Source organism: Ovis aries, chromosome 10, assembly GCF_016772045.2.
Source record: "Ovis aries strain OAR_USU_Benz2616 breed Rambouillet chromosome 10, ARS-UI_Ramb_v3.0, whole genome shotgun sequence".
In the NCBI taxonomy this organism is placed as follows: Eukaryota; Metazoa; Chordata; class Mammalia; order Artiodactyla; family Bovidae; genus Ovis; species Ovis aries.
The window spans coordinates 36,035,474-36,060,219 of NC_056063.1; the positions used below are offsets into that span (position 1 = coordinate 36,035,474).

The 24,746-nt window shown below is 46.3% G+C and overlaps 2 protein-coding genes across 4 annotated transcripts in view; one reads left to right on the forward strand and one right to left on the reverse strand.

The window, feature by feature from the left end:
- The first annotated feature begins 1,056 nt into the window (after window positions 1–1,056).
- EEF1AKMT1 (EEF1A lysine methyltransferase 1) lies at window positions 1,057–24,624 on the forward strand. Of its 2 annotated transcripts, XM_027973672.3 has the most exons (6): window positions 1,057–1,199; window positions 13,905–14,058; window positions 15,662–15,744; window positions 18,652–18,932; window positions 19,722–19,938; window positions 22,478–24,624. In XM_027973672.3, exons 2-5 carry the CDS (start codon window positions 13,912–13,914, stop codon window positions 19,889–19,891), a joined length of 681 nt encoding a protein of 226 aa, XP_027829473.1. In that variant the 5' UTR covers window positions 1,057–1,199; window positions 13,905–13,911; the 3' UTR covers window positions 19,892–19,938; window positions 22,478–24,624. The 2 variants fall into 2 exon arrangements, with proteins under 2 accessions (XP_027829473.1, XP_014953680.1); XM_015098194.4 differs by lacking the exon at window positions 22,478–24,624 and having other exon boundaries at window positions 19,722–21,493.
- Window positions 20,652–24,746, reverse strand: part of IL17D (interleukin 17D) — a 31,180-nt gene continuing 27,085 nt past the window's right edge. Inside the window, exon 3 of one of the 2 annotated variants that reach the window (XM_027973673.3) lies at window positions 20,652–21,969. In XM_027973673.3, the coding sequence (XP_027829474.1) occupies window positions 21,687–21,969 (283 nt within the window). In that variant the 3' untranslated portion in view covers window positions 20,652–21,686. The remainder of the gene's footprint in view (window positions 21,970–24,746) is intronic. The other variant, XR_009595262.1, reaches the window with a different exon arrangement.

The window sequence follows — 24,746 nt, forward strand, 5'->3', positions numbered from 1 at the left end:
TTGACGTATGCGGTTTAGTGGGCTTGTCATCCAAGCAATCAAAAAATGAAAGCATGGTTTGCCGTGAGCTTGGGGGCCGTATTTAAAGTGGAAATGACGGTATTCCCAGAATAGCAAGTGGCAACCCACTCCAATATTCTTGCCTGGAGAATCCCATGGACGGAGGAGCTTGGTGGGCTACAGTCCACGGGTCGCAAAGAGTCGGACACGACTGAGCGACTTCACTTTCACTTCAGAGTAAGCAAACCTGTTTTAAATTTATATCCTCACCTTATACCAAAAAGGATTAAAGGTATTCAATAGAAGGTAAAGTGGGAAGATGACGGAATTGCTAAGGAGGATGAGGGGAAGGCAGGCAGGGATGCTGCATGGATTGGTGGCCCTGCGGGAGGACAGTCAGGACAGTGCTTGGGGTCTGCAAGCGTCTCCCGCCCGCGCGCAGGCGTCGGCTCTGACCCGGCGCCACCGAGGGCGCGCTCCCACCCGTCAGTCGCACACAGCGCTGCTGCTTCATGAGGGGAGGGCTTGCCCAGCTCGTAGGCGGTCTAAGCACGAGGACCGCGTCTTCGGGTCTCGGGAACCCTCGGTGTCAGGCGGGGGTCTACCGTGGCTCCAGCAGACGCACCGCGGAGGGGCCCGTGTGCGGGGTTTTAAAGGCCTTCTCTAACGTAGCGGTAGCTATGTGTGTCTCTCTCCAGTAGACGGAGGAGGCGGAACAGACGGGGCATTGCTGCTTGTGAAACGTACAATGAAGTGCAAACGACAGGTCTCTTGGTGCGCGTTAAAACCTGCAGCGTCTCTGCTGCCCCCGTCCTCGCGGACACGTGCTCAGCCGCGCAGCTCCAGGGGCCAGGCGGCCCTGCAAGTGGCGCGGTGCCCAAGGGCCTCCCGGGAGCGCTCGTTTGCGCGTGCGCGGACCGGACCAGCCCGCAGCCCCGCCCACGACCCCGGCCCCCAACCCCGCCTGGCGGGACTGCTGTGCTTGCGCGGACGCGCCCCCGCGCACGCTTCCGGCCTGGCGGGCCGCAGTGCGCACGCGCAGGCGGCTGCCTAACCAGGCCCCGCGGGCTACGGAGCACGGGTGGACTCGAGCGGCGAGTGGAGTGAGGAGCCCGCGCCGACCCCGCGGGACTCTGCTTGTCTGCGTCTCCCGACACAGTCAGGATAGCGGCTCTGGTCCTCGGGGCCGGGCGGAAGAGGTTGGGAGGGGCTGCCGTCTCGGTTGTGCTCAGGGCGGCCGCGGGTGGGGCGCGTGGAGCCGCGCTTCAGCCGGTGTCTCAGCTTGTGGAGTAACGGCCGTCTCCAAGGCGTGGTGGGCGGGGGGGTGTCCGGGGGGGCCGCCTGGGCGTGTTCCGGGAGGCGGGGCGGTTGTGGGGGCAGCCCGTGGGGGTGGACGGTGTGCGTGTGGACACCGGGGGCGCGGGAGACCGGCCGCCGAGCCCGCGTCCCAGTACGGGCCCGGATGCTGGAAATACGGCCAATTTAGAGATCCACCCGCCACAATTTTTTTTTTTTCTTTTTCAGCTAAGAAAGTAATTTTCTTAAGCTGCGCTTCGGAATTGCTTTGAAGTTAAAGCCAACTTTTTTGTTTTCATGTTTTTATTTCTAAATAATTAGCTAACATTTCAGGCTGCAAATTGAAAGCCATTCTCAATCCACAAATGCAGCTGTGGAAACATCCGTATGCATTCATATGTGCACATAGGAAAGTGTGTGCACTCGCGCACTTTTCCTTGCCCTTCAGCTCTTCCAGGCAGTGTCGTGGTGCAGCTGGAATCAGGAACCCATTGTACCTGCAGTCTCGCAGGAGACGTTGGATTTTAATATTTGCTGAAGTGGTGTTGCTTCTTTTTTTTTTCTTACCACTTGCTGTTGGCATCTGCCAAGGCGTGTGTTGTGTCTTCCCCCACTCCCACGAGTAATCTGTGGCTCCTTCTCTGGCTAGTGAACGTGATGGCAGGCCTGGGAGATAATTTAGACTTTCTGCCTGGAGAATCCCAGGGACGGGGGAGCCTGGTGGGCTGCCATCTATGGGGTCGCACAGTCGGACACGACTGAAGCAACTTAGCCGCAGCAGCAGCAGCAGCAGCAGCAGCAGCCCTTGACAGAGCTTTCTAAAAGGGAAAGAGAAAGCCACCCGCCTTTGCTTTACCTTGAATGAACGCACACTAGGCCATGAGGTAGAGATGCTCCCAGGAAATTGTAAGCGTTGTGAAGGAAGACCATCCTGAGCAAATGCTAGTGGCCCCCCATCACCTCAGGTGAACTGGTGTGGTCTCTGGGAGACAGGTGGGCACCCTGGAAATACCTCACATCTTCCACTGAGGCTCTGAATATGCACAGGCAGCTACTCAACGTGGCCATTTCACGTTTATACCCATGCTGCCTTGGAATGTATGATCCAGTTTTCTGGTGGTGAAAGGTTTTATTATCTGGGGTCTTTGGTCAGAGTAGCTTGAGTGAGTTGAAGAAATTACATTATCTACAAACATTTCCAAACCTACAGAAAGGGATAAAGTTTTTTTAATCTTAAGTACAATTTTTAAGAATCATTTTGGCCTTGAGCGCAGTCTGTGTTTGTCTTTGTTCATGTTTGGCTGTGTCAGGGCTCAGTTCGGGATCCTGTGTCATATTTAGCTGCAGCATGGGATCTCTTAACTGCAACATGTGGGATCTAGTTCCCCAACCAAGGATCGGACCTGGGCCCCCTGCATTGGGAGCATGGAGTCTTAGCCACTGGACCACTGGGGAAGTCCCAAAAGGGGGTAGTTTTTTTGATAGGTATTTTTCTCACTGGAGCATATTAAGTTTACCGAGGATGTGTAAAGCTGTTCAAAAAAACCTGAACTGTCATCATACTAGACAAATTCAGCTTGACCCAAAGCTGGCACAGAGCTTTCTCCTGGACCTACTGTACTTTCTTCTCCATATTACTTACAGTCATAATTTATGGTAATTTTCATTTTCTAAGAAGAGGACAAAGAGAAAAGATAGTCAAGGCTTTCTGTCCAAGATTCCTGAGACCTCTAAGCTTTCTTTCACTCTGACAGTGAGAGGAGATAGGAGAATGGCAATATGTTTATTGGCAGAATAATCACCTTGCTCAGACATTTTTAGGATTCCCTGTCTAGACTGGTAACCTTTAGAGAGATCCTGAAGGAATAGAAAAGATGTGTCTTGTGGGTGTCACTGGAAGCTAGTAAGCATTTGGACGACCTCTCAAAAGGCACTTGGATACACATACTTTCATCACGTCCGCACCTCTCCCCACAGTAGAAGCTGGGCCTTCCACTTAGGAAGGATTAACATATATTTGACTAACTGAACAAGACAGAATCCTTTCAGTGATGGTGCATTTGATTCATTAGGGCTGATCTTGGCGAAAATGTGAAGTCAGAAGGACACCTTCTGGGGAGGAAACGAGCTTGTGACTGAGATGGAGGTGATCTCATCACCTCTTGATCCAGCTCTGCAGGGAGTTCTAGAAGTAGTCCTCATGGAATGGCAAGCCCGTGAGTCCTCAGAGACTTGACTTTGAAAGGCAGTGTTCATGGGATGTGTAAGCATCAGGTGCTCTGTCGTCGTTACGTGCATGTGATTCTGAACATAAACTTGCCCCGAGTATCATATTCCATTATGAGCGTGTCTGAACTCCATGGTTCAGCCCTGCAGCTTCGCTCTCCTGTTATAATGATTGTGAACAGTGCCCCTCATCGGAGCACCAAGTCCACCCCCTTAGCAGTTCTGCTCCATTTCTCAGCAGCTTCTGGCACAAATGTGGGACCTTTGGACAGCCCTTGCCAGGGTCTGGGCCCAGTCAGTGGGCATTCTCTTTGCCTCCCAGACTGCAGCAGCTTCTTGAAGAACTCCCGGTCCCATGTGTAGCCCTAAAGCAGGTGACTGCCTGGTGGGTAGCATCTAGAGCTGTTATTGTATGGGTGATGCTGGGAAGGCTTGCAGTCTTCTCTTTTATCACGTATGCACACATACACATGCCAGAAGTTAAGGCTGTCAACTTTATATTTTAAGAAAAGTTTTTAATACGGAGTATCGGTAGAGACCAATAAGTAAATTATACTTTTCTTTATTTTAAAGTAAAAGAGCTGAAGCAAGAAGTAATTTATTAAGGAAATAACCTGTTCATGAGAAGTATTTATGTGAAGAAATACCATTTAAGTCAGTAGGGAGAGTCAGAGGGTCATGAGCAACACAAGAAGATGTGATTTTGGAAGCTTTGTGGAAGAAAACATTTCCTTGTTTTTTTCCTACTAAACAAGCCTGTCTTATAACAAGTTGGTTATATGATCGTGCATTTCTGAATCACTGATTAAAATCATTCACTTCTGATTTGAGTTGTGGGTTTTATAACTCTTCAGTTTCCCTGCCCTCATCTTTTTTTTTTTAAGGTGAATTATAAAACTTTAGCTCTTCCCTGGTGGCTCAGAGGTTAAAGCATCTGCCTCCAATGCGGGAGACCGGGTTGGATCCCTGGGTTGGGAAGATCCCCTGGAGAAGGAAATGGTAATCCACTCCAGTATTGTTGCCTGGAGAATCCCATGGATGGAGAAGCCTGGTAGGCTACAGTCCACAGGGTCACAAGAGTTGGACACAACTGAGCAATTTCACTTACTTATAAAACTGTAGAGTTTATAAGTACAGTATACTTTAAGTCATTGTTCTGTTAGCTGAGCTCACGTGTTTGGTCTTGGAGGGCCTGGCTTCCCTGTGGTTTGTGATCTCGTGGAGTCTGTACATTAGCATCAGTGTCTGTGGCGACCCCTGTCCCTGTGACGTGCACAGAGACTGCTTTAACTCCAAACACACTCTGCTTCTGGGCGGCCCTTGGTGGTCTGCAGTCGCTCACTCGGGTGCCTAGTAGTGACATTAAAATATCCACTAGCTGTCTGATGGTATGTTAAGACTGCTTATCTGTTACAAGGGTGTTGGTCCTTTCAGCAGTTCTTTGGACATGCTGTACACTGGACCCCCTCTGGAAATGTCCCAGCCCCATCCTGCAGCAGGCAGGAACCTGTGTCCCGAGGCCACCTGTGTGATTTCTCATCGCCCTGCTGCGTCAGGGCACCTGGGGCACGGGGACGTGATCGTCAGATGCAGGGAGTGATCTTCTCCACTTTCCTTAGAAGAAACAGACACTACTGTGCAGAGCGAGTTTTCAAGATTCTGTGGTTACATTTTTAAATCACTTCTCTTTCGTGGTGAACAAATGTTTTCTGTTAAGCTATGTGATAACACAAGAAAGAGATCTTGCTTGTTTAAAGGGCTGTCCTTTCTATTTTACAGATTTTTAAGTGTGGTCAATATCTCCTCCCTGTACTTTACAAACAAGCTACCCTGGGATGCTTGGTACCCTTGCAAAGCTGATCCCATCCACAGACTCTGTCTATAGATGTGTATGGAGTCTGTGATGACAAGAAGGGTGACCTGGAAGTAATTCAGTTGCTTCCCAGAAAGCTGACGAGCCAGTCTCGTGGCATGTTTGATGCATGAGTCCCCTGTGTCATGACAGTTTCACCACAGTGTCAGTAAACAACCCGCTGCCTCATGAGAAACTGACTGGGAACAGTCTGTGTCAGATGAGACATTTGTTAAGGTCGATTTAATCTGGTTAACAGATTGGACAAAATGATGTCTCTATAAAGAAGAATCACTTTTGACCAGATCCCAGAGGCTGCGATGCACGTAGATTTCCTTGGATTGCTTTTTGAAGTCAGCGTCTCCTTCTCCCGCAGCGCTCTCTAGATTGTTGGTGATTTTGTAGGTCCATGCGCTCTGACTATCTGTCACATGCAGTCCCACACTGACTGTTCTTGTCCTTCAGCATTTTTAGTGAGCATCATAATGACAGTTGAAAGCAACTGTCCAGTGGTTTGTTGACCCCTTGATTTTAATGGACCTTTACTAAAAATATTAAGTGTTGGAGCCCTTATGGATCAGCTGATAAATGAGAATTTCATGTTTAGGTTTCATGTCGAACTGTCCAAATTCTTCCTCTATATCTTGTGGGGAGGGGGAACAAGGCAGGGATTTACTTTTGCAAAAATATTTGAAAACATCTGATAGATTTTATATTCATCATTTATAAAATGATGAATATAAATACTTATATGAATATAAAATACTTAAAATACTTAAATGAATATAAAAACTTATTTTTAAAGCATTAATTTTTTTTTCCTGATTCTGAATCCTGAAATATAAGACCAGAATGAAGCCTCTTTGTACCTTGCAGATCAGTTTGCAGTGTTCTCAGACTTTCTCAGCCCTGCACAAAAGCGAATCATCTCTCCCTTTGTCTGTTCTTCTGGGACAGTGAGCAGGGTTCACTTGAAGGAGTAGCCCGTCTCTGTTGATAGCTGCATTATGTTCATGCATTGTTTTCTTAACTTGTCCATACTTGTTCGTTCTTTTAGCATATTTAGGGCAGTTGAGGTCTTTGTCTAGCAGGTGTGCTGTGTGGCCTTTTTCAGACATGGCTTCTGTTGGCTTGCATTCTTCTTTTCAACGGGCCATACTTTGCTCTCTTTGTATGCTTTGTCCAAAGTGCTTTTGTTCATACTTTGTTCATAAAGTATGCTTTTGTTCAAAGTGCTGGAAATCAGATTTCCCCCCTTCTCCAAGATTTGCTTTTTCTGTCATTCTGTTGTTGTTATTGCCATTATTGTAGTCTTTGTGCTAAAGATCACCCTGAGGAAGCTTGAGGTCTTTCTAAGCCTACACCTTTTCTTGGGCATGTACATGCACCTTCTAAATCCCTCCATATATGCAGTTGCTGTTGATAATGGTCTGGTCCTTCGGCCCCTGAAGGGGGCGGGGCAGTGGTAGCACTTTAAATCCCCTCAGAGGTGCTTCTGCTGGGGGTGGGGGGGCGGGGGGCAGAGTGCTGCCCAGTGGCTGCCTGCCTCTGCCTCCATGATCAGAAGTACCATCAGCAATCAAAATCCAGATTCCCAGTATTTGAAGAACGGGGTCTTTATTGCCCTCTTTGCCCCCACTAGTTACACACAAGCTGCTCCTGGAGCTGTTGGAGTTGCGTTCTGAGACTTGAGCACGGCTGTCTGCCTGGCGTCTGTTCCTCTCAGGGCTGGAGGGGCTTGCGTCTTCCCCGCAGCTTAGCTCTCAGGTGCACGTGAAAGTCCTCTCTGCCCTCATGGGATGTTTTCCCCTTCCGCCCACTGTCTGAGCAGTAAAAACACTGTCCCCATTGCTCCCTGCCTCCTTGTTTCTGCGTGTGGCCACTCTTACGTGTTGCTTCTCACTGTGCTGTGACTTGGATTTCTAGAACTGGGAACAGCAAACTTTCAATGGCGTTGACCTCACTGTGTCATTGTCCTCACTCAGCTGTGTAAGTTAACCCCTGAGCACAAACCTTCCTGAGGCAAAAATGAGGAGTGGGGATAGGAAGCCACTGCTGAGTTAAGGGCCCAAACTGACTGAAATTAATGACATTTTAAGTCTCCTGGGAGTTGAAAGCCTTTGGATAGACTAGTGATCCAAAGTAGTTCCATCAGATAGACTGTGCCAGTACAATTATCTCAGTATGGAGACAGTCTTCCCAGATCCTTCTAATAACTTTATACACACTCTAACCATTCCTTCCCACCTTTAGATCCCACCTTGATGATGTCTGCCTTCTGAACAGTCTCATCTCTGACCACTTTATTTGTGCTGTGAGATGATAATCTGTTAATCTGCATTTTGTCTAAAAGTGATATAGTGATAGCTTGTTCAGTTGTGTCCACCTCTTTATGACCCCATGGACTGCAGCACGCCAGGCTTCCCTGTCCCTCACTGTCTCCCAGAGTTTGCTCAAATTCATGTCCATTGACTCGGTGATGCCATCCAACCACCTCATCCTCTGGCGTCAGGGTCTTTTCCGATGAGTCAGCTCTTCACATCTGGTGGCCAGAGTATTCAGCATCAGTGCACCCTACGTCTGTGAGGGTGACATGTGACAGGTCAGCCAGAGCCTATCCCGCTCCCTGCACACAGCGTTCACCATGCTCGTCGCTTCCTGTCACACTTTGTAGTGTTCCTTTAATTACTGATTTCTTGTCGTCCCTCTGCTGCCAAGTAGATAGTCATATGAAGGCATTAAACTAGTGGTTGCCACAGATTCCATCTTGTCAGTGAGAAGCTGCAACTTGAACAGTACTGAAGGTAATATTTTTGTTCCTGTTGTGTGCCAAGGATAATTAGGTGGTTTGTAGATAATAACTCATCTAATTCAGAACAACTCTATTAAGTAAGTTTTAACATTATCTCCATTTCAAAGATGAGAAAATTAAGGCATAGAAGAGTTAAATACTTGCTGAAAGCTATGTAGTTAATAAGTGGCAAAGGCATGATTTACGCTTAGGTAGTTCGGCTCCAGTTCTTGCTCTTAATCCAGTATTATATTGTTTTTCTGAATGTCTAAATAATAGCAGAAATGCTTTTCCACAATCAGTATAAAAAAACACCAAGTATCTGCTTCAGATAAGAGCTGTTTGTATAAAGTATTAGAATGTCTTCCTCTTGACACGAGTCTGTGCAAAAATTATAGATCGTTTACAGTGAAAAACTTCGAACATTTAAGACTACAGCCTGCAGTAGGAAGTTGTGTCGTGATGCAGGACCCTATACACACGTGCATTTTTTACTAAAACATTTCACAGAGCACTACTGACTTCTACTATAAGCCATACAGGTACTTGGATAAATTTTATTCTGTTTATAAAAAAGCTTATATTTTCCTATATTTAATTCATACCTTAATGGAAATCATTGTACAGTGTGAAAAATGCAGATAGAAAAATAGATGAGTCCTTTCATGAGATTTATTCTAAGTTCTTTGAAAAAGATTATTACTTGGGGAAGGCTCAAACTGTTAAGCCATTTCAGACACGTTTTGGTTACAGAATCAAGTCCATGGGTCTCTGCAGATATTATAGTAAACACTTTAAAGATTATGTATTCCTCACTCCCAGTGGTAACCACTATCTTTAATCTTTAGTTTTCCATTAACTTGCTTCTATCTCCATGTTTCTAAACTTCACTTAAATAGAATTATTGATACTATATGTATTCTGTAACTTTGTGATTTAACATATTCTTAAGACTGATTTTTGTTAGTATATATGGCTGTAGGCTTTTTTTTTTTTTTTTTTACTGTAATCAACTTCCATTAGGAGTTCAGTTCAGTTCAGTCGCTCAGTCGTGTCCGACTCTTTGCAACCCTGTGAGTTGCAGCACGCCAGGCCTCCCTGTCCATCACCATCTCCCGGAGTTCACTCATACTCACGTCCATCAAGTCAGTGATGCCATCCAGCCATCTCATCCTCTGTCGTCCCCTTCTCCTGCCCCCAATCCCTCCCAGCATCAGAGACTTTTCCAATGAGTCAACTCTTCCCATGAGGTGGCCAAAGTACTGGAGTTTCAGCTTCAGCATCATGCCTTCCAAAGAAATCCCAGGGCTGATCTCCTTTAGAATGGACTGGTTGGATCTCCTTGCAGTCCATGGAACTCTCAAGAGTCTTTTCCAACACCACAGTTCAAAAGCATCAATTCTTCGGTGCTCAGTTTTCTTTATAGTCCAACTCTCACATCCATACGTGACCACAGGAAAAACCATAACCTTGACTAGACGGACCTTTGTTGGCAAAGTAATGTCTCTGCTTTTTAATATGCTGTCTAGGTTGGTCATAACTTTCCTTCCAAGGAGTAAGCGTCTTTTAATTTCATGGCTGCAGTCACCATCTGCAGTGATTTTGGTGTCCAAAAAAATAAAGTCTGACACTATTCCCCATCTATTTCCCATGAAGTGATGGGACCAGATGCTATGATCTTAGTTTTCTGAATGTTGAGCTTTAAGCCAACTTTTTCACTCTCCTTTTTCACTTTCATCAGGAGACTTTTTAGTAACAAGTACTAAATTTCCCCTCCCATCTAATAGAACTGAAAAAAAAAAAAATGGGGAAAATATGTGGGGAAAAATGTCTTTGACAATAACAGGCACCAGGCCACAAAGGTCAGTGGTCCCTGAAAAAGGGAAATGAACAGACGGAGCCTGATGGTTACTTCATCTTACTGCCCGAGTTTTCAGGCTGCTACACAGGGAAGGGAACCCAGTGACCGCTCTGAGTTGAGATACTGACAGATTCTGGGGAAGCCTCATGGGAAGCAAGCAGGGCAGAGTAAGTACCAAAAGAGGAGCTCCAGAGAACTGCATTACAAGAAACGTTCATTCAAGCACAAGGAGAATGACAGGTGATGGCAGTATTAATCAATCCAAAATGAAGTGCAATGTAAGTGGTTACTATGTAGGTAAATAGAAAAGATGTTTTAACAGTGTGGTGTGTTTCAGTTCAGTTCAGTTGCTCAGTCATGTCTGACTCTTTGCAACCCCATGGACTGCAGCACTCCAGGCCTCCCTGTCCATCACCAACTCCTGGAGTTTACTCAGACTCATGTCCATCGAGTCAGTGATGCCATCCAACCATCTCATCCTCTGTTGTCCCCTTCTCCTCCTGCCTTCAATCTTTCCCAGCATCAGGGTCTTTTCCAATGAGTCAGTTCTTCCCATCAGGTGGCCAAAGTACTGGAGTTTCAGCTTCAACATCAGTCCTTCCAATGAATATTCAGGACTGATTTCCTTTAGGATGCACTGGTTGGATCTCCCTGCTGTCAAAGGAACTCTCAAGAGTCTTCTCCAACACCACAGTTCAAAAGCATCAGTTCTTTGGTGCTCAGTTTTCTTTATAGTCCAACTCTCACATCCATGCATGACATGACTATTAGAAAAACCATAACCTTGACTAGACGGACCTTTGTTGGCAGAGTAATGTCTCTGCTTTTTAATATGCTGTCTAGGTTGGTCATAACTTTTCTTCCAAGGAACAAGCGTCTTTTAATTTCATGGCTGCAGTCACCATCTGCAGTGATTTTGGAGCCCCCCAAAATAAAGTCTTATCACTGTTTCCACATCTATTTGCCATGAAGTGATGGGACCAGATGCTATGATCTTAGTTTTCTGAATGTTGAGTTTTAAGCCAACTTTTTGACTCTCTTCACTTTCATTAAGAGTCTCTTTAGTTCTTCGCTTTCTCCCATTAGTGTGGTGTCATCTGCATATCTGAAGTTATTGATGTTTCTCCCAGCAATCTTGATTCCAGCTTGTGCTTCTTCCAGCCCAGTGTTTCTCATGATGTACTCTGCACATAAGTTAAATAAGTAGGGTGACAGTATACAGCCTTGATGAACGAACTCTTCCCGATTTGCAAACACTTTGTTGTTCCATGTCCAGTTCTAACTGTTGCTTCCTGACCTGCATACAGATTTCTTAGGAGGCAGGTCAGGTGGTCTGTATTCCCATCTCTTGAAGAATTTTCCACAGTTTGTTGTGATCCACACAGTCAGTGGCTTTGGCATAGTCAATAAAGCAGAAATATATGTTTTTCTGGAACTCTCTTGCTTTTTTGATGATCCAACGGATGTTGGCAATTTGATCTCTGGTTCCTCTGCCTTTTCTAAATCCAGCTTGAACATCTGGAAGTTCACGGTTTATGTACTGTTGAAGCCTGGCTTGGAGAATTTGGAGCATTCCTTTGCTAGCGTGTGAAATGAGTGCAATTGTGTGGTAGTTTGAGCATTCTTTGGCATTGCCTTTCTTTGGGATTGGGATGAAAACTGACCTTTTCCACTCCCATGGCCACTGCTGAGTTCCAAATGTGCAGGCATACTGAAGGCAGCACTTTCACAGCATCATCTTTCAGGATTTCAAATAGCTAAGCTAGAATTCCATCACCTCCCCAGCTTTGTTCATAGTGACGTTTCCTAAGGCCCACTTGACTTCACATTCCAGGATGTCTGGATCTAGGTGAGTGACCACAACATCGTGATTATCTGGGTCATGAAGATTTTTTTTGTACAGTTCTTCTCTGTATTCTTGCCACCTCTTCTTAATATCTTCTGCTTCTTTTAGGTCCATGCCATTTCTGTCCTTTATTGTGCCCGTCTTTGCATGAAAACTTCCTTGGTATCTCTAATTTTCTTGAAGAAATCTCGAGTCTTTACCATTCTGTTGTTTTCCTCTATTTGTTTGCATGATCACTGAGGAAGGCTTTTTTTATCTCTCCTTGCTATTCTTTGGAACTCTGCATTCAAATGGATATCTTTCCTTTCGTCCTTTGTCTTTCGCTTGTCTTTTCTCAGCTGTTTGTAAGGCCTCCTCAGACAACCATTTTGCCTTTTTACATTTCTTTTCCTTGGGATGGTCTGATCACTGCCTCCTGTACAAGGTCACAAACCTTCATCCATAGTTCTTCAGGCACTCTATCAGATCTAATCCCGTGAATCTGTTTGTCACTTCCAGTGTATAATCATAAGGGATTTGATTTAGGTCATACCTGAATGTCTAGTGGTTTTCCCTACTGTCTTCACTTTAAGTCTGAATTTGGCACTGAGTTCATGATCTGAGCCACAGTCAGCTCTCTGTCTTGTTTTGCTGACTGTATAGAGCTTCTCCATCTTTGCCTGTAAAGAATATAATCTATCTGATTTCTGTGTTGACCATCTGGTGATGTCCATGTGTAGAGTCTTCTCTTGTGTTGTTGGAAGAGGGTGTTTGCTATGACCAGTGCATTCTCTTCGCAAAACTCTGTTAGCCTTTGCCCTGCTTCATTATTCCAGGGCCAAATTTGCCTGTGGTGTGTTTATTTTATATCAAATGTAAAAATAAGACACTGGACAATAGTAACACAAAGGCTTGGAGGAGAGAAATGGAAGTTATATACAAACTGTAAGGTTTTTGTATAACATGGAAGTGATGTAATATTATTTGAATGCGTGCCATGATAGATAATCCTGTAAACCTGTAATCCTTAAAGTAACTACTTACGTAACAGTTACAGGTGGCAAGCCAGCAGAGGAGAAAAGGAAATGTTTTCATTGCGATATAGTACCCTCCTGTAGGAATGTACAGCAGTATAGCATATTACGTAATGTCCAGTGAGTGGACATTTCAGTAGTCTTAGTTGTTGCCAGTACACATTTCCACTTTGAACGTATTCTCCGTGTCTATTTATGTGAATCACAGGAGTTTCATATAGTTATATGATACAGAATTACTGAGTTTGAAGCAGAGGTAAGGTAATATTGTTATCCAAAATGTTTTCATCAGTTTACATTTCAGCAGCAAAGTAGGCAGTTTCTATTATTCTGTACCCCCCAAAACATTCGGTGTTACCTGTCTTTTCCATTGTAGTCAGTCTGGTAGGTATATAGTTGTATCTCATTGTGATGGTAATTTGCATCATCTCTCTTCCCTTTTAATTTTCCTATCTCTTCCTCTACCCCTCCTCTACTAATCCTTCACTTATCCCATCATAACACCTAGGAGTCTTAGGTCACCTCAACAATGACATTAACACATAAAAAGCTCTGATTCAGAGAGCCTACTGTGAATTATCCGCATGTGACCACTGGGATACCAGAAGAAAGCAAAACATCTTTACAGATTCCATTCTGCAAGGAGGCATAAAAATGTGAAAAACCTTATTGTGAAAACTGTATACGTGGAGAGAGAAAGCAAGCATTTATTTGTTTGGCTGTAGTTCAGTGGGAAATCTCTGCAGATGTATGTATGCATGTGTTTGGCTGCGCCGGGCCTTTGTTTATGGCACGTGGCATCTCGTTCCCTGACCAGAAATAGAACCCGTGCCCTGCACTGGGAGTGTGGGGTCTTGGCCACTGAACCACCAGGGAGGTTCCTGGTCTCAGAAATTTTAAATACCTGTTTTCCTGATACAACTCACTTCCAATTTGGATCATTGCTGTGAGTTAATTTTTTTAAATTGTTTGATGGAAAGGAAAAACACACGAACATCACTTAGACTCATTCCCCGCAGGTGTGAGATGAGTGACTCCGAAGACGAGGGCCCCCCCCAGCTTTCTTCATACGCCCTTGCAGCTCTGCAGGAATTTTATGCTGAGCAGCAGCAGCACCACCCTGACCTCCGTGGTGATGACAAGTACAACATCGGGATAATAGAAGAGAACTGGGTAAGTGACCGTGCTCCGCATCCATCAGGACGTGTTGGCAGTGTGGAGCGTGTTCTGTACCTAGTCCACTGTTGGTCTTCACCCCACCTAACAGCCCAGTTTGTCTCACTTGTCACTAGGAAGCTGATAGCCTGTTCAGTAGCCACGACACTGGGGGTGCAGATTTTCCTCATTCTGACCCGGGCTGCTTGGTGGTCAGAGGGGATGTTTTAGACACGGGAAGAGCGTATCACCGTGTCCAACACAGACTGTACTTCTTTCTCGTAGACAGATTCTTTCTGTTGGTTTTTACTGGAGCCCAGCATTCCTTGTGGGAAGGGGTCATTGCAGTAATGGAGCAACTGGTGTTAAACATGCTGTGAAAAATTGATGAAAGGGGTTTTTAAAGAAGATATTAATAGTTCCTGGTGCGAAGTATGTATTTTAATTGTATTTTATGGCCCAAATAAAAACAGGAGTTTTAAAAAGTCATTTGAGGAAAACTAAACTGTAATGTAGAAATCTACCTTTTTTGAAGCCTAGTTGAGAAATAGACGAGGCTTGAAATTTCTTTGACTACCTTGATTATCCATCTGCCTCTATCCATCACTTTGCAGCTGGGAGATGTGTGTGTGCAGTCTTTTATATTTTGTGTCAAGTTTAGATCTAAGTTATATAAAGTTTATATTTTACATAAAATTATATAAAATTCATCTGTTTGAAACTGGGACAGAAATGTTTCTTTATATTTACCCTGAATGTTCCACCTGGTCAGATGCCTCTAGTTTTTCTTTGTCATGTTTTCATCTTTAGCTTGATGCTTTGAATAGTAAATATTAGAAACCTGAGTCCACCGTAAGGTAGTCTTTTTCTCTTTTCCTTTTGCTTAAATACTATGTACTTTCTTTTTGATTCTGAAAGTAATCTATGGTTGGTGTAGAAAATAGGTAAAAACATGAATGAAAAAACAAGTCATAATTTCACTACCTGAATTAACTATTTGTATATTTTGGGCACTTGTTTTGGTTTGTTCACAAAAATGAAGAAATCTCCCAGGAAGTTTGAAAGAATACATTATAAAACTAGAGGATAAGTCCAGGAGGCATGAGTAAAACTTTTGGATGTAGGTGACAAAGAAGATCCTAGAACCTTTTGGAGAAAAGCACGTCACCTCCAGTGTCTCAGTACAGGTCACATTGCACTTCTCAATAGCTTTATTAGAAACTAGGAAAACAGTGAAGCACTGCCTTCAATATTTAGAGTGAAAATTTCATTCAGTCTAGGATTCTATGCCCAGCTGAGTTACCAATGAAATGTGAGGATAAAATCTTAACTGTATAAGACATGGTAAGTCTCACAACGTTGACTTCCCATGCACCACTTCTCAGGAGCTACAGGATGATATTGGGAGAATTAGGGATAGTTTCGGAGAACCCAAGCAAATGCAACAGTGGTTTATTAATTCTAGACGAACAGGAGGTGCCATACCAGAAGGAAGCGCATAATATATTGCATGGCCCAGCAGTGGCACTGGCTGTTGATAGAGTTCATATTGGTAAGTAGGTATGAATTAAAAGGACAAGTGTATGCCAGGTCTAATATAATTCACTCGTTCCTGTCACAGCAGCTAAGCCAGTTCTGGTACAGCCCGGAGACGGCCCTGCGCCTTGCTGAGGACGCCGTGGCAGCTGCTGGGGAGGGCGGCAGGTGAGATACTGGGTTCGCTTCTCTTTTGCCTTTTAATCTAAAGTAATACTTTAAATGCCCTTCCTGGATGAGAGATGGTTCATAAGAAGGTTCAACTGTAATCTGCAAAACCTGTGGTTGATGATTTGAAGACCACGAGGAAGTAAGGATGCTTTCCTGTCGCATCTAGGGGCACACTCAAAAACCCTGTTCCGTGTAAGTCGTCTTAATCTATTCCTTATTTTAACATTTTTCTAACCTGTTACTTTTATTCCCCTAGAATTGCTTTAAAAGAAAAAAATGTTAATGTTTGATCTTTCTGAAATTTTAAGAATTATAGGTTAGTTTGGTTTTTATTTCTATCAGACTTTGTGTGCATATAAAGTCAAATGGTCCTGAAAGACTTGTTGAAAAAAGTAATCCATTGTTAATTTTCCCCTTGGTGCCCCCCTTGCCTTTCAGCCCTTCTACATTTCTAAACCTGTTTATATTGGCACTTGTTCATTTGTCACTCACAGACATCTCGCCTTAAGAGACTTAAGGATTTAGCTCCTTCATCCTCCACTGCACACGTGTGCTTCCTGTCCATGCTCCCGGTAGTTATATCCATTTTTTTTATGGTTGGACTCATTGGTAATATTTTTTGAGACTTTTGCTTCTACATACTTCCCTGGTGGCTCAGCTGGTAAAGAATCAGCCTGCAATGAGGGAGACCTGGGTTTGATCCCTGAGTCGGGAAGATCCCCTGGAGAAGGGAATGGCTGCCCACTCCAGTACTCTGGCCTGGAGAATCAAGTTGGCCACGACTCAGCAACTTTCATAAGTGATAATTAGTTTGAAATTTCCTGTGTTATTCCCTTGGTTTGGGTTTCCTATTAGTAGCTTCATAAAATGACCTGTGAAGTGTTACTGTATTTGTTTCCTGGAAGTGATTGTATAGAATTGGTGTTAGTTATATCCTGTCTTGGTTAAATAGGGTTTATATGTCCATATCACTGACCCTCAAATTTTCCCCAGTGGTGCAAATCTCTTAATCAGTGAACTCACACATATTTCAACTCCTTGAAAAAAAATACCGCCCCCACCCCCCTTCCCTGGCTTTGCCACCTCTTCTGTCTGGACTGGTTTACGTCTGGCTCTGGTCTTGGTATTTCCCTCCACCATCTACCAAGTGTCCTCTTCTCTCTCTTGTTCTGACCTTCCTATATCCAGTATCCCAGTCCTTAGGTCACGGCTTTATCCTGGTTGGGTACATCCTTCAACACTTTTCACAAGACGGGAATTTTTAAAACCTGTCTGAAAATATTTTTATTCTACCCATTCTCTTGATGTGTCAGTTACTGAGAAATAGAACTTATGAGAAACCTGTTTTTCCCATCCCTGGCCCCTGCTGGCTTAGGGTTTTCTCCTGATCCCCAGTGTTCTGTGTGTTCTGGTATGGTGCTTTCATTTGTTGAACGGGGTGGAAGCCTTTCTGTTCTAACTCAGGTCCTCCAGTTTGGGAAAATTGTCTTTTTTTTTTTCCTTCTGTTCTTTACCCGATTCATGTTTCTTTCTGTCCTTTTCACATGTTTTGTCTTTCTTACCTGACCTGGGAAAATTCCTCAACTTTATCTTTGAAACTTTCCACTGACTTTGCCATTTCTGCTGTCCTGCACTTTATCACCTGTAATTTCTTAGGTCTCTGGATATTCATCATGGTGTCTTGTTTATCCTTCTGAGGCTATCACATTACAGGACTTCTCTTCACCGTCTCTGACTCCAGCATGCCTCTCGTGTTTTATTAATATTTCTGCTTTAGTACGTGCTGACTCTCCTGAGTTGTCTGCTGACCCTCTGCTGTGTGCTCCTAGCTGAGGTGGGCATGCTAAGACTGGAAGCTCTGATACACGGGCAGGCTTTCTCTGCTTGGTATCTCCAGTTGGCTGGTGTGGATCAGCTGTTTTCCTGGGAATGCCCGGTCAGTATATCCAGGCTTTTTCGTGGGCTGGTAAGAGCCCCAGAAAGAGCCACCTTCCTTCCTGGGAGTCATGCATCTCGTTGACCTCAGTCCAGGAGGCACATAGGTCAGGGGTCCCAACATCTGGCAGGTTTAATGTGATCCTGGCCATTCCACACGGCCTTTCACCACTAGCTGTGCCCCCACCCCATCCGGAGAACATCCTTTCCATTTTCTCCCACAGTGTGGAGGCTTGGCGCAGAGATGAGAATCCTGGGAAGTTTCCTCTTCAGTAGACCTTCCAGAAACAGTCCCCCTGCACCCGTGCTTCCTGAGTTACCTGGTTTTCAGCTTCCTGAGCTGCGGGTGCTCTGGTGTCAGCGAGGCCCCCTCTCAGCTTTCGTGGCTGCCGGCTTGGCACTTGGCTCCCTTGGGCCTGCAGAGTCAGACACCACCCAGCCCACACCCTTGCCTGTCAGCTTCCTGAGTGTGCTTCCTTTGTCTTTCCTCATTTGTCTTGCTGTTGGAGGTTTCCTTCTCATGATTTATTTGCTTTGAAGAAGCAAATCTAAATGAGTGTGTTCCCTCTGCATCTTTATAAAGAAAAAGCCTTAGGACTTTCAGATATAGTAAATATATGAATATTACAAACAACTTGAAAATATTTAGCTTGAGGCTTAAAAGTATTTGAAATAAATGTTAAAAGAGACCAACAGGAAAATAATAGGTAAATTTGGGTCATGGGCTGCATAACTCTTGTAGTGAATGTTTCACATTTTTTATCATGAAAAGTACATTTCATACTTAAAAATTATGAGTTGTAGATCTGTAAAAACAAGATTCCTCCCAAATTCACTGCTGTTATCACTGTAGTTTGTAGTGTTGTTTTAAGAAAATCTGAACGTGGGCCATACTTTTATTTAGTGAAGTGGTTATTTGCTGCTATACGCTATCACAAAGCTCGTTCATGAGCTGGGTCTCTGTTCCAGAATAGCGTGTGTGAGCGCCCCCAGCGTCTACCAGAAGCTGAGAGAGCTGCACAGAGACGCTGTCTCTGTCTGCATCTTCGAGTACGACCGCAGGTTTGCCGCATACGGAGAGGACTTTGTCTACTATGACTACAAGAACCCTGTGGACTTACCTGAGAAGATCGCCACACACAGCTTTGACATCGTCGTGGCAGATCCCCCCTATCTTTCGGAGGAATGTCTTAGGAAAATGTCGGAAACCATCAAGCTCCTGACTCGGGGCAAGATCTTGCTATGCACAGGTGGGTGCTGGCTGACCACATACCCTGTGACCTCATTCCACTTACCTCCCTGCACCCAGGGGCTGAAGTGCTCCTGCCTCTCGGGGCCTGTTGAGAATTCTATGGCACGATGCCCAGGAAGTGGGGTTTGGCACGGGGTGAGGGCGCCAGGAGTGCTATCTGTACACAGCAGTGTCAGTACTAGTAACACGTCTGGCTCAGCCTCTCTAGCTGATAAAAGAAATTTGCAACCTCTGGGGTTAAAGTGGATGTCAGAGGTCACAGAGCGAGACGTTAGATTTGGTGTACCAGAACAGAAGATGTTGTCACCAGTGAGGGAGGGTGATTATCCTGGTGTTTCAAAACGAAAATGTGAATTGTAGGTCCCCCTACTTCCAGGCCTGCAGCCACTCGCTCCCCTTGGTGCAGCGGGTGCTGAGGACGGGCTGGAGGGAGATGTACAGTCATCAGCCAGAAGCTGGTACAAATGTATCCGTATGAGTTTGCACAATTAGATATTACTGAGAAAGGGGCCCCTGAGTCCAAGTTGGAAAAAGTTTTTAGTAAAGTTATCTTTTCTTGTTACTTTGTAGAATATAAGCAATTTTTACAATTTCTAAGTATCTCAGCTTTGTAGAGGCAGAAAAATTCTTGATAAAGGGAAAAATAGTAGGAACTTGGCAAAAATGTTGGAGGAAGTAAAAGGATAGGAAGCACTGACCTTCCCCCTATTGCTGTGTGGAACTGTCAGCTCACTGCTCCCTGCCCCGGCCAGCGTGGTGCTGAGGCTTGTCTGGTGGTTCTCTTCAGGTGCTGTCATGGAGGAGGCGGCAGCAAAGCTGCTTGGAGTGAAGATGTGCAAGTTTATTCCAGAACACACTCGCACCCTGGGAAACGAGTTTCGCTGTTTCGTGAATTATGACTCCGGGCTAGACCGTGATCTGTCAGTACAGCTCCCAGTGCAAGAAGGACCCAAGTGACGTTTCCTCTCTGAAAAACTACCACCTCCCCAGTCCTCATTTTCGAGGTAAAGACATTATGATTTCCTTAGGATGTCCCTGGAGCTCAGGGTGCTTTGGCCGACTTGAGTCTGTGGAATTATATCTGGAGGAACTTTTAAACCTCGTCTAGTCTGCTCTCCTCACTTAACACAGGTAAAAAGCAGTACATAGTGACCAGCCAAGACCTCAGCCCCTGGCTCTAAGAGCCAGGGGGGTTGTAGTTGAAGATGCAGTTTGTGTCCAGAAGAGGGAGGGCACGTGCCCAGAAAATACTTGTTAAATGAATTCCATTCAGAGAGAAAGGGCAAATAAAGGTTACCTTTCTGGACCTTGGCAGGGAAAGTCGATTCTTCCATTGGGAATGTGCTGCCTGTTAACAGCTAAGGTGAGCTAAGCTGATGAACACAGTTAATGAACTGCAGTATTTTCCACATGCAATAAATACATTTACTCTCGTTTGGCCAGTGCTCTGATGTTTGCACTATTTATATTTGCAGAGTGGCTGGAAAATGTTACACAGTAGTGGCAATGATTGAAATAATTACCGAAGGTTTGAAAGGCAGTTTTTCTTTTTGTGTATTTCTTTGTTGACCTGAACCCTTCTGAAAGGTTCAGATATACCAGTATATCTAGTGGTGTATTCCAGATATACCACCTTTAGGCTTACCTTATGTTGTTATTTTCAGAGGTTGAGCAGGGAAGTAACGTTCACCCCAAGCTGTATAGAACTACCCACAGGTTTCAGTTCTGAATTTTTATTTGGAAAATATGAATTTTGCTCAGCACTGTTTTTCATGTACAGCCTCTGTCAATATATAATACAAACTGGAAGTTCTCAGTAAAGCTTCCATTCAGATCAAACCAAGGCTGATGGTAAGTGGGGAAGAGAGCACATAAACAGAGAGGCTGACTTCACAGTTGCTCTTAAAAACTTCAACCATAAAATTAAAACCTTAAACATCGTTTCCTCTAAGAACTAAGTTGAGCCCATCAAAGCCGAGTCCAGCCCATCACAGCCAGCATGCCCTTCACCTACCTACAGATGTTACATAAATCGAGTTAAGAAGGTCTCATGTTTACAAATAGTTCTGGGGTTTAGCTGCAGTGCTAGAAGAGGCTCCACTCCTGCCTTCTGGAAACTGTAAGTCTGCCCACTTATTAGCTCCTGAAGCCCTTAAAACTAGCCAGGTACCTGGGAATCGGCACAGACCTCACATACCACACTCTGACCTCACTGTCTCTTTTCACAAACTGGCCCCTGACTGAAAAGTGAAAACTTTCTACCTGTATAAACCTGTGGTGATTTATATCATGAATAAAGTGAGACTGGGGTGAGCTGAGCTGCCCATAGGGAGGGCAGGTCCTGTCCAGGCGTGTCCACTGGTGACCAACCGAAGCAAAAGTCAGCCTACCTGAGCTCCTAAAAATTCCTGCTGAGGAAGTGAAAACAATGTTTATGAAATGTTTACAGGTCAGGTAAAAACAATATACTTGCTCAGAATGGCTAATATGAAAATACTTTGTTCCTGCTCTTATTGAAAAAATAGCTGAATAAACGGTTTACACTCTACTTTTCAAAAAGACTGCAAGCATCCGTCTGTCCTCTGAGGCTCACCCCTCCCGTGATCCTGGGGGCGAGCCGGGCCGCCTCACTCAGTCCCCATCACCTTCCGGCTGCCCTGCGCTCCTGCTCGAGGAAGTCCGGGGCGGCCCACCACGCGGTCTGGTCCACTGCTGGGCGCGTTTCCTCGGGCCCAGCGTCCCGGGTGGGCGGTCAGGGCCGGGCCGACTTGTCCAGGCTGGAGTTGACGGCGTCCGCGTCCTTGTCCGGCCCGGGCACGCAGGTGCAGCCCACGGGCACGGTGACATACTCCTCGACGTAGACGGCGCGACCGCCCGCGCAGCCCGGGGTCCGGCGCAGGACCACCGCGGGCACGAGCACTGGGGCGCTGCGCAGGCGCACGTCCTCCTCCCCACGTGGCCCGGTCAGGCAGCCCCGGCACAGGCAGTAGGCCTCGGGCAGGTACCGCGGGAAGCGGCCCGGGTCGTAGGAGATCCTGCGGGGAGAGGGCGGCGCTGGGGCCCGGGCCACACTTCCTGAACCGCTCCCGGAATCTACCGCACACCCCGAAAAGGGAGATGCCCCTCCTCAGCCCAGAGCCTGCAGCTCCTCCAAGGGTCCTGTGGCCTCCTGCTCCGAGCCACCAGACCCGTTCAGGAGGCCCAGACCCAGGTCCCTCTGTCCGTCAAGGTCCACACACCCCCCTGTCCGTGTGAAGGGGCTGAGTGACATGGGGAGGGGGACAGGCAGGCCAGGACCTGGAAAGTGAAGGAGACCCTAAACCTGACCACTCCATGTTCCTCCAAGTTGCCCTACTTTCTGGTCAGATGCCAATATCCAAGTGTCAGCAGCCCACGACAGGCCTGCAGCTGTCGGCAGACTCTGACCCCACCTCCCTGAAACCAGGAGGTCACTGGTGGGGACCAGCACTCCTCCCTAACATCCCTCACGTCACAAGCTTGCCATGACCTGACTCTCTTCTCTGTTCATCTGCACTCTTCTAGAGCCAAGCCCTTGTGATCCGGAAGTCTCAAGAGTCACAGCTGTGACCTCTGACCTCATGGGGGACACACTGTATGCTGGTCACACCCAGGAAGGCCTTGGAATTCTAGCCCCTTGGGAGCACAGGACAGAAATGAACCAAACGCGATCAGCCCGAGGGGACCTCTGTGGACTGGTCTTCCCTGGCCTGCACTGCCTGGGACTGCCGGGCAGCAGCCGAATTAAGAAGTGTCCAGCTAAGAAGGACCTTCACACAACCAGTTATGGAAGCACAGATGCGGGAAGGCACGTGATGGGTGACAGGGTGGGGAGGTAGAACCTGACCGGCTGTCAGTGTTGGAGGCAGGAGACCGTGTCAGCCAGGCTAACTGCCCACGGCCTGGGGGCAGCCATGGCCCCTGACTTGAAGGGAGGTCCATGGATCGCTTCCTCCTTTGGGTCCAGCAGCTTTAGACACTGATGGAGCAGATGACTGAGCAGGAAGACCTGGAAATGGCATCTTGGCAGCAGCAAGTCCACCTGATGACGCTGAGTACATGCCACTTAGCAGGAAAGAGCTACGACGGTCTGTGTGGGGCGATCTGTGGCCCCAGGGAAGGAGCAGAGGGACATGTCCGAGTTCTTGGCCACCACGTGGATGTGGGGATAAGGTCAGGAAAGATCAGGTGACCAAGACAGGTGTCACAATGGAGAGGGAGAGCCAACTCAGGCGTAGACCACCCTTCCCAATTCCCTTCTCATTGTTCTGGGGGGCGGGGGCAGAAATCTGTTGAGTTGAACAGGAATAGGGCGGCAGGGTCGGCTGGCAAACACCCTTGTCTGCCCCAGGACCTCAGATCCACACCGAGCCCGTCCAGCGTGCGCACACAGGACTGACAATATGTTATGAGCTTTTCATCACTTACTGTCAGTCCTGCCTTTGCAAGAGCTTTACTTTTCCAGCTCTCCAAGCCCTGAACTGCCTCATTCCCATCCTTCAATGAGGGCACAGCCCCCCCGGGACCCCTCCAGGCAGGAGTGGGGGTCATGTCAGGAAGAACCCCAGCTCCTCCGTTTTGCCTCCAAAGGCCTCCACAACCTGCTCCTGCCACGTACCTCCCTGAGCTTGGGCAGACACCCCGGTCCCGCAGTGGGATGCCTGGTGGGGGCCACAGCTGAGCTTTTGCTCAAGGTGAACTCTCTCCCAAACCAATCTCATTTCTTAAGGTCCAGTGCAAGTCAGTATCTTGAGTTTTCAGACTGCCTTAGTGAAAGTTAACCTTCACTTTCCCCATATTCCTACAACATTTGGGGCCACAGACAACTGTACCTTTTCCTCCCCTTCCCCTGGGAGGGAAAGGTAAGGGCTACACCTGTCCTCTCTTGCTCCAGCAAGCCCACCCAGTGCCGCACAGCAGATGGTGAGAGGGTGGGTCTGACTCGACCCCTCAGCTTCCTGTCATTCACACCTTAACTTAGCCTTAGGAGAACAAGAAATTTATTATAATCTCTCTGCTCACACTGAACAAATACCTGAGTGCCAGGGATGTTTCAGGCAGTAGGAATACAGATTAAATAATACAGTCCAAGGACTCACCCTCTCCGGGGTAAATGTACAAAGAAAGTTAACCCAGCCATGGCAGCACGGGCGGCTTCCTGCCAAAGCGGAGCCCGGGTGGATTGGTCCAGATGGAGGGAGGAAGGGCCTCTGGGCAGAGGTCAGAGCCTAGACTTGGGACCACCAGTTAGGAGGTGCCACCCAGGAGAACTGGCGCAGCTGGAGCCCTCTGTGGAGGGTCTGACCCTGAAAGCAGGATGTTAAAGGAAGGAGTGACCCAGTCTCCTGGGGTTTAGGTCTCTTGGCATACAGAGTGGAAGACAGTCTGGAGCCCAGGAGAGATCTTGGCTAAAGAGGGAGATTTTCACATTATTAGCACAGGAACAGTAGTTAAATAAGGTCATTCATGGAAGTGTAGACAGAAACTCAACAGGTTTCATTCCAGGAGGGAAAAGAGGCAGGGCAATTAAATATTAACAGAGCCTTGAGAAACCACCAGCAAAATGAAAAGGCAGCCCACTGAACAGGAGAAAATATTTGCAAACCATATGTAAGGGGATAATACACAAGATACACAAAGAACTCGTGTAACTCAATACCAAAAAATAAAAATGTAATTTAAAAATGGGCACAAGACCTAAACAGACATTTTCCCAAAGAAGGCATACAGATATCCAACAGGCACATGGATAGATGTTCACCATCAATAATTATTAGAGAAATGCAAATTGAAA